The sequence below is a fragment of the Berghia stephanieae genome, chromosome 5 (assembly GCF_034508935.2).
Source record: "Berghia stephanieae isolate SIO BIC M18660-M18661 chromosome 5, UCSD_Bste_1.3, whole genome shotgun sequence".
Taxonomy (NCBI): domain Eukaryota; kingdom Metazoa; phylum Mollusca; class Gastropoda; order Nudibranchia; family Aeolidiidae; genus Berghia; species Berghia stephanieae.
This window is the reverse complement of record NC_088364.1, coordinates 34017005-34027004: the sequence shown is the minus strand read 5'-3', so window position 1 is coordinate 34027004 and position 10000 is coordinate 34017005. Positions and strand designations below refer to the sequence as shown.

At 42.3% G+C, this 10000-nt stretch overlaps 2 protein-coding genes and 1 long non-coding RNA gene across 3 annotated transcripts in view; 1 reads left to right on the top strand and 2 right to left on the bottom strand.

The window, feature by feature from the left end:
- Nucleotides 1–10000, top strand: part of LOC144972794 (cholesterol transporter ABCA5-like) — a 151631-nt gene that overhangs the window by 11839 nt on the left and 129792 nt on the right. The window lies entirely within an intron of this gene.
- LOC144973927 (uncharacterized) lies at nucleotides 913–2073 on the bottom strand. Its single transcript, XM_078916815.1, has one exon. It carries the CDS (start codon nucleotides 2071–2073, stop codon nucleotides 913–915), a length of 1161 nt encoding a protein of 386 aa, XP_078772941.1.
- Nucleotides 4661–10000, bottom strand: part of LOC144972796 (uncharacterized) — an 8914-nt gene continuing 3574 nt past the window's right edge. The window contains exons 3-4 of the long non-coding RNA XR_013645429.1: nucleotides 6198–6249; nucleotides 4661–4745 (exon numbers count right to left, since the gene is read on the bottom strand). This is a non-coding gene — a long non-coding RNA (uncharacterized LOC144972796). The remainder of the gene's footprint in view (nucleotides 4746–6197; nucleotides 6250–10000) is intronic.

Here is a 10000-nt window from a genome sequence, read left to right as displayed (position 1 = left end):
ATCTATCCATCTATCTACCTATCTATCTATCTATCTATCTATCTATCTATCTATCTATCTATCTATCTATCTATCTGTCTATCTCTCTCTCTCTCTCTCTCTCTCTCTCTCTCTCTCTCTCTCTATCTCTCTCTCTCTTTCTTTCTTCCTCTATCCATTCCCTTCCTTTATTGCAATACATTATTAAGACTTTTGCAGACTTATGAAGCATTTACTGATTTAATTGCAGAAGGAACGAAAGTCGCTTTGTATTTGTTGGTTCTGCAGTGTGCGAGAGCATACCTTCTACCCGATAGGAGAATTTTAAATTCCTGATGAAGCACATGGTTTTTTTCATTAATGATAGAAACAGCTTTTTAAATGAGATGTTTTTGATGCAAATGTTCAACACCATCCAGAGGGGAATTTATTATTTTACTCGATTCTTTGATAAGTTTATTTATCTTTGACTTTTCTCTTACCCCACATCCACCATGCCACACTGTAATGCCAAATGTAATAACTCTCATAATGAAGGAGTTGTAAATTTGCATGCAGCAGTCTTTTTGCTGACATCAAAGGATCTTAATTTTCTCAGAATATACATTCTTTGTGTTAGTGTCGATATGATGTTTGAAATTCAAATTGTGACTAAGCGTTATGCCCAAGTATTTAAAATCATCTACAATTTCTACATCAACATTTCCTATTTTAACAGGTTTAAAATGTTCGTATTTTCTGTTGTTGGTAAAAATGTGTTCTTTAGTTTTTGAGGTATTAATTTCAAGAAAATTGTGCTGGCACCAGTCAACAAATTTATTAACTTGATTAAAATATTCGGTTTCAGATTCTTTATCTGTAATGAGACCTAGTATAGCAGTGTCGTCAGCATATTTAATTACTTGACAGTTTTCAAATGAAGCTCTACAATCATTAGTGTATAGTATATAGAGAATTGGGGAGCAAACGCATCCCTGGGGACAGCCATTTGAGAGATGTTTCATACTTGAGACATGCCCATTCATCTTTATCCACTGTGGTCTCTGTTAGAAAACCCCTGAACCAACCAATCAGGTAGTCTGGTATATCTATGGCACGTAGTTTGGTCAACAGCATGGCAGTGTTCATCGCGTTAAAAGCTGATGAGAAGTCTACATATAGAATCCTCGCCAGATTTGAAGACTTGTGGTCGAGAAATTTCCCCACTCCGTTTATTACGATCGGTAACGCATCTTCCATGCTGAGTGAATGCTGGTATGCGAATTGGTGTTTATCCAGTATTTTCGAGTCGTATAATACAGTCCGAAGAAGCTCGCATTTTATTCTTTTTTCCAAGCATTTCATCACAAATGATGTCAGGGCAACTGGTCGGTAGTCTTTGAATGCCACTGTGCAGCGCTTCTTCGGTATTGGCACGATAACGGACGTTTTCCATAGCAAAGGTACAGACTGTTCATCGATGGAACGTTGGAATATTTGTGTGAAAGGCACCGGCAGTTGGTTGTGGAAGTATTTCAATATGAGACCATGTATGTTGTCTGGACCGGGTGCTTTCCGTTCCTTACAACGTTTAAATAATTCCGCCACAACTGTTTCTTCTAGTTCTGGGGGTGGCTTTCTGTTGATTAATGAAGTTGATGAAGTTGATTCCGTGTCGATTGTTGGTAGACACGTGTCGAAGCGGCAGTAAAAGGTGTTGAGTTCGTCAACATCTATGTTTACATTACCAGATGGGAGTCGTGTTTTCTTTGGTTCTGTCCCTCCCATTTCACGAATCATTTCCCACGCTTTCATGGAGTTTCCCGATTTTAGTTTTTGTTCTATTTTTCGTTTGTACGCTTCCTTTTCTTGTTTAATGACGATTTTTAGTTCTTTCTCTTTAGCGTGTGTTTGTGTTCTGTCACCGCTCATGTATGCGATCTTCTTTTCATTTAGGGCATATTTCAGACGTTTAGTTACCCATGGTTTGTTGTTGTGGAAAATTCTAATTTCTTTCTTTTTAACACATGACTCAACACAGAATGTTATATAGCTTGTCACCACGTCAGTCCATTCATCAATCGTTCCATCTAGTGGCATTAACATATCCCACATCGTACATTCAAAGCAAGCATTGAGACAGTCTATTGCTTCTTGTGACCACACGTTTTGATGTTTAATTATTGGTTTTCCTCTTTTCAATTTAGACACATATGTTGGTATCAGGTGTATTGTGTTGTGGTCGGAGTTGGAAATCGGTTGTTTACAGATTGATGTTTAGGCGTCTTTTATGTTACAGTGACCCAGGTCAAGTGTGTTGTTATGACGAGTCTTGCAAGTGACAAATTGATTGAGTCCGGAGATTGTGTGTTGAAATGGTTGAAATCGCCAATAATTATTAAGGGGCTGTCCGGGTATCTGAGTAGCAGTCGCGACGTGTGTTCTTCCAGTGTTTGTTTTGCTTCGTCACTATTTGAGCTCGGGGGAATGTAAACAACAACAATGTTGACGATACTAAATTCTCGGGGAAGATAGTGAGGGCGAAGTGACAGCGATAAAAGTTCGATGTCATGTGTGTTGATTTGTGTTACTATATTTACGGTTTTACACCACTGTCGTTCACATAGATATAAAATGTAATAATGTTACGCGTAATATATTATGTGTATGTATAGTTTATTACTGACGTAGTATAATTTACTCATGCATATATCTCTTCTTCTGTAGATATATTATTATGGTAAACCGCGGTAAAGTGTGAATCGTAAGAGGCAAGCATGTCCTAATAATGTCGTTCTTTCTTTCCACCCTATAATAAAACGAAAGTAATCGAAATAAAATGCAAAATCTAAGAATATTTGTTATTCTCTTAAATGCCTGCAACGCAATCATACTCATGCACCTTTAATGACAAAGAAAATGTCCTCATTTGTGTGGCAAGCACAAACTTGATTAAATGGTACTCCACTTTTGTTGTTGTTGCAAGTCTGGACTGATAAAGGTATTAAGATGTCCTTAATTGATGGTTCCTCTGTGACCTCTTGTTGCTATGCCTGTCAAGCTATTGATGTGGATGCCGTTTTAACGATTATCTTATAGTATGAGTCTTCCGTTGTTCAATCAACATACAGTGCATACACTTTAAAAAATTACGCCAGTTATCGAATATTTAAGTAAGTAAAACTAGTCGAATAAACATTTAAGTTGTTTTATTTTTGACTCGAAAATAAATTTAAAATAAAGTATATATTTCGGCCCTGAAATCAACCGCTGACCGTGAACCGAAGACCCATAGCCACCTAAAGTGGTTGCCTATCAGATCCTGAGCATCAATCACAATTTTAACACAGATGATTAAGAAAAAAAATGCATAGTGTCGTCAGGTTTTGAGAAGTAATTCTTTATCAGTGTGTCCAAATATTGTGAGAATACTCGCTAACTAGGCCTGACCTGTGTGTTTGTAATGTACTTAGGATCTCATGCCTTTCCATACAGGAAATAGATTAGCTAAGGGGACAAAACGGGGTAAATGGCAGGACTTATTTTAATTGGTTAATGCTTAGTAACGGAGGAATCATCAATAATTTTGAAGTTGTTCATAGAGGCGCGCTCTATAAAAAAACTAAAAAAAACACACAAACAAAAACATAACCCCGGGATCAAGTCTTAGTAATAAATGTAACTAAAAATACAGACTCTCTTCAATTTTGAACGGGTTTATTGATGAAAATAACCTTTCAAAATATCACAGTGAAACTAAAATTACAATGTGACCAATGACCTCAAGCGCATGGAAAAATAATATAGATCATCCCCATTGTATCGTTAAGTTATAGCCTGACACTGAAACCCAAAAAGACTGGCATTTTGACGTCATTATTTGTTGTTGTTTTTTTTTTTTTTTTTGCACCGCCTAGCGAGTTGTCGTTAGTAGAGATCGTGGAAACAAGTGGTCCCATTGGTCAGCTATAGATAGAATGCGCTTGGCCAAGGAGTTCACAACATTGCCATCCGGAAGTATAAAGGACCAACACACAAACTCTGTGTAACCATGAACTTTTATAGTCAGGTTAATACAGTTTAGTGAGAACAACTCACAAACGCGGATGGCAAAAACAATAACAAAGGCCTGATTGACGTCATCTGCATTGTGTCTTCTTTTTTTTTTACGAAACCCGACAAAGTTATGGGAAGTAGGTAGCAGCGGGGAGTGAATCTGGGACTCAGGGAAGTGTAAACCATTGAGGAGTGAACCTGGGACTGGGTTTCGGCGGGTTTCGTAAAAATGACATATTGAGAAAATAGCAAAATCGCTTTCGGTTTTTCACACTTTTCTTACTACCCGTACCCTTTTCTACTGTGTTTTTCGTGTCTCTATGGTCTATTTTAAGAAGATGGACTTCAATAATATTATTTTTAAGATAATAAAATATCGTTTTCAATCAAAATCACAAAGTCAATTTCTTAAAGCATTTTCCAAATATTAGACCCGAAAGGTACCGAGTCCGAACACCCGCCGCTACGCTGTGTGGCCTTGAGCAAGTCACCTCGCTGCCTAGGACAATTTGCGGCGCTGCCCTGCGGCTGACGCCTGGGCTATTCCAGTCTTCCCTTGGAATAGACCATAGAGACAAATTTCCCGAATGGGATAAATAAAGGGAATGTTATTTTATTATGTGAATCAAAACACAAAAGCCAATAATGATTTTATTCATAGTTTATTTCAGCAAGGTATAGACAACATCCTGTATCCTTGAACCATTTGACTGATGATCAATTCTATGGAACTGTATAAAAGGGAGACAATAGAAGAAAAAAAAAGTTTGATTATGCTATATTGCTATGCGGTCTTGTGGTATGACACTCGCTTACGGATCGGAAGGTCCTGGGTTCGAGCCTCGCTCGGCGCATAGTTGAGTCCTTGGAGAAGGCTCTTTACTTACATTCTCTCACCGTCCTCATGTGTAAAATGAGTGCCTGGCCGTTAACAGCGTTGTCTCTGTCCGAAAAAATTGTAATATCGTCTAACAGGCGTCATGCCTCGCTCTACATGTTACATGTTGCTGTTGGTCAGGGACCCTGTAAAGCGCTTTGAGCACGTTTACTGGATATTGCTAAGCTCAATATAAAAGCTCAATATTTATATGCTCTGTTTTCAGAGTAGAAATCTAACATCTATCTAATAGCGATAAAACAATCTTCTCTAAACCTAAAACATAATAGGATTCAATAATCTGATGTCACGTCCGCCCAGCAACGAGCAGCTTGGTTCTAATCAAAGAAAATCGTTACTTTTTATTATTTTTGCTGGCTAGAACTTTTTCACATGTCATGTGATCAGAATGTATAAAAGTCAAAACATGATCAGATTTATAATGTTTTTCTCCTCTGGATACACTTTTATGTTCGTTGGAGAAGTATTTCATCAGGGCGTCCGCCATTGTTGTTCCGATAGTTTAGAACTAGTTACTAAGTTACTATGCGTCATTATGAGAGAAGTGACGTCACAAATGTTGAAGCCAATTATTCGTGAGCAACCATTTTAATTTCTGGCACTTCATCTTTGGCGGAAGCTCTCCTCCTCCAGAATATTAGATTAGAAGTACTGACTCATGAACAGCTTCCAAATCCAAATTGAAATATCACTCTTTTGTGCGGATATGTGGTCTCGTGGTATGACACTCTCTTTCGGACTGGAAGGTCCTGGTTCGAGCAAAGTTAAGTCCTTGAAAAAGGCTCTTTACTCACATTCTCTCACCGTACTCAGGTGTAAAATGAGTACTTGGCCGTTAACAGCGTTGTCTATGTCGGAAAAAAAATTATAATATCGCCTAACAGACGTCATGTTTCGTTCTACATGTTACCTGTTGCTTTTTTAACAATCAGAGACCCCTTGTACAGCGCTTTGAGCACATTTAGTGGATGTCGCGCTATATAGAAGCTCAATTTAAAAAAAAAAAAGAAGTTCTTTTGGTCTCATGATTTCTATTGTTTAAATGTATTCCTGTGTTCCTATCAGGTTCGTCATATTGTAATGTGTATCGCTGTGTAAGTAATTGAAATTATTTATATCTTTTTATTTTTCAATAAATTTATATATTTATATTTGTTAACGACAAAGAACCTGTTGAAATCGGGGTGCCACTAATTATTATTATTATTATTATTATTATTATTATTATTATTATTATTATTATTATTATTATTATTATTATTATTATTAAATGGTATGTACTTACAGCAGACCCAATGACCTCGATTGAAACGACACCGGCTTCCTTCGGGGCAATCCTGAAAAGAGGTTTAAAACGCCATAAAAACAACAACATATTTCACAGCGTCATCAGAATTCACAAAATCAAATTCCTTGATAAATTTAAAATCAAAACAATTGATAAAGTTGTTCCAATGTAGACAAACAAAGAAAAAAATGAGCTTTAAAACGGAGCTTTTATTTAGCGCAATATCCACTAAATGTGCTCAAAGCGCTTTACAAAGGGTTCCTGACCAATAACAACACGTAACATAAAGAAGGAAACACGACGCCTGTAGGCGATAACACAATTTTTTTTCCGACAGAGACAACGCTATTAACGGCCAGGTCCAGGTACTCATTTTACACCTGAGCACGTTGAGAGAATGTGAGTAAAGAGTCTTTTCCAAGAACTCAACTATGTGCCGAGCGAGGCTCGAACCCAGGACCTTCCGATCCGAAAGCTTGTGTGATACCACAAGACCGCATACCCGCACAACGAAAGACATTATCCCCTACATTAACAGATACTATACAATCAAATTGCTTAAGAAATTATACACAGAAACGATTAAAATCAATTAACAAAGAACAAAAAAAAATAGAGTAAAAGTAAAGTAGTCCTTCGGAGCCACTCGGCCTATAGATGTGGACTTTATCCCGGTTTCCATAGCGTGAAACAGACAATAGCAATTGCATACTGTCCTTATGAGAGGACGCTAGTGTATCGCAAAGTACTTTCCGCCAAATCTAACCCCCTCGTGGATCTTTACCTTGCAGTTGGTGAGGGGGCTTGAGGCACACGGGAGGGCAAAGGTGTAAATCCCGGTCGACCGTCACGAGACCATCCCGGGTATCGAGCCAACGAGCCACATGAGCTGCTCGCCCCGGTGTGTGACTAAATTTGATCCAAACCCGGTGCCCGAATAGCAGCCCTATCCCGGGCGCCACACTATTATCCTTATGTCGAGTCCCAATCAGTCCCGTCAATGGCGAAGCGGTCTGCCGCCTAGCCAAATAATACCGCGTTCGTGTCGCCAGGGTCGTCGGCACGTCCGAGAAAAAAGCAAACGTCCCATGCATCAATCGATTCGCGGCCTGCGTATATTGTCCCTGAACGTCGAGAGCCAGAGTATGGCAAAAAATGAGCTTTTATCAAAGCTATTGGCCGTTCACTGCGTAGATATCCTCCTGTTACAGGAGACCCACCTTTATTCAGGCGCGCAATCTTCCCGATTCCAGATCCCAGGCTATACGGTGGTCCAACGCGAGGACACTTCGAGGCTCAAAGGAGGGGTTAGCGTTTACGCTAAAGAGCCATCGAAGGTAAGGGTCATTGAGAGCGTAACGGACAGCAATGGGGTGAACTGAATTTCCGTGGAAGTAGGTGGACTGTGTTTGCATAATATTTACAAACCACCTAGAGCGACTTGGACTACACCACCGGTACCGGTGGTCAGCCATCCTTCCATCTGTCTGGGAGACTTTAATAGCCACCATCACGAATGGGGCTACCGAGACTGCAACGAGGCAGGAAGACAACTCCGCTCATGGATGGACTGTAATGATCTACACCTAGTGTACGATCCTACAGCCAAGGGTACCTTCCGGGGTACCCGCCATAAGAAGGAGTATACTCCAGACCTCACCCTCGTAACGAAAGGCGCGAACGGTGAATCGCTGCAGGTGAAGCGGACAGTCCTCGGGGACTTTCCGCATAGCCAGCACAGGCCGGTTCTTGTCACAGCTGGGGTGACAATACCGAGGGTGCAGCTCTCCCACTTTGCAGATGGAATTTCAGGAAGGCTGACTGGGAGGAATTCAGTTCCTATATCGAGCAGGTCTGCCCTGCCATTCCTCCCAAGTCCAAGAATATAACCAGATTTAGTAGGCTACTGGTTAAGAGCGCTCAACGCTCTATTCCACGGGGCAAACGGAAATTCTACACCCCTTGCTGGACAGCAGAGTCGGAAGAGCTGTACCGAGAGTACCAGCAGACCCAGTCCCAGGACGCAGCCGATAGACTACTTCAGTCTCTGGCAGAGGGAAGGAAGCAACGGTGGCAGGAGACCGTGGAAAGTCTCGACTTTACACACTCCAGCCGCCACGCTTGGCGTTTGATAAAGAAATTGGACCCAGATCGAAATTTCGCGAAGGCTGCACCGGAATGCGAGGCAGACACAATTGCCAAGAATATTAAGAACCGTAGCAAGCGGGTCCCTAATCAGGATTTTGAGCGCGGTGTCCGCAAGGCGTACCGTACGATTTTGGACTCGCTACCTGCGGAGGAGTCGGACTGGACGGACCCGTTCAGACCCCGAGAAGTGGGTGCAGCCATTAGCGAAGTGAAGAACGGCAAAGCAGCTGGGATAGATGGTGTATATCCCGATATGGTGACGCATCTGGGCCCCAGGGCACGGGCCTGGCTAGCAGAGGCAATGTCTGACATCCTTGCAAAAGGAAAGCTTCCACAAGTGTGGAAGCATGCGAAGATAGTTGCCATCCTGAAGCCAGGGAAGCCGGCGAAGGAGGCAGACAGTTACAGACCCATATCGCGGCTGAGCTGTCTTTACAAATTGTTGGAGCGTGTTCTATTAAACCGATGGGGGCCGGTCCTAGACGCTGCCCTGCCACCTGAGCAGGCAGGCTTCAGGGAAGGGAGGTGCACCACGGAGCAGGTCATTGCCCTTACAGAGCATATTGAGCACGGGTTCGAGAGAAAACAGCAAACAGGTGCTGTGTTTATAGACCTATCAGCGGCGTACGATACGGTCTGGTGCGATGGGTTAATGCTCAAACTTGCAAAAATCATAAGGTGCAAAAAGACCTTGAAGTTGTTCTCTTCGATCTTAGGGGAAAGGCAATTCCACGTCGCGCTGGGAGACGTCACGAGCAAAGTAAGGAAATTGAAGAATGGGGTCCCTCAGGGGTCGGTACTTGCGCCAATGTTGTTTAACGTTTACATTAGCGATATGCCGAACACTTCCTCCCTGAGGCTGGGATACGCAGACGACTGGGCACTCGTTACTCAGAGTAAAGTGTGGACCCGTCTCGAGAGCGTACTCAGCGAGGACGTCACCAGACTCAAATCCTACTTTGACAAGTGGTACCTGAAGATGAACACTTCAAAAACCGTGGCCACTGCATTTCACTTATGCAGTGATTGGCACACCCGTAAACTGAATGTCCTAGTAGGGGACCAGCCACTCCCATATGAGCCGCGTCCAAAATATTTAGGGGTGACGTTGGATCGCAGTCTTACCTATCGGATTCATCTCGAAGGGGTTGCCCGGAAGATAGAGAAGCGGAATAGTCTTCTGAGGAAGCTGGCGGGATCGACTTGGGGCGCTAGCCAAGCGCTCCTGAGAACATCCGCCCTGGCACTATGCTATTCCACCGCGGAGTATTGCGCTCCAGTGTGGGGTAGAAGCAGAAACGTTGAGAAGGTGGATGTAAAACTTCGCAAGTCGATGCACATAGTGTCGGGAACGCTAGCAACAACCCCTAGAGAATGGGGCCCGGTAATGGCAGCGATCCAGCCCCCCGATGTCCGGAGGGAGACCATTACGGGAAACTGGCTGAGTAAGATCAAAGAGAGAGGGAATGGGGTTACCCCTCTTATGCGCATAATGAACGGTGCCCCCGTTTCGAGCCGAAATAAGTCCCGGCAACCCTTGTACGCAGAATCCCTGACTACGGACAGAGCTGCACATACGAGATGGAAGTCGGTTTGGACGAATTCAATCCCTCGTGGGGGCGGGGACCTACACTCCTCTAAGCTTGGTGAGA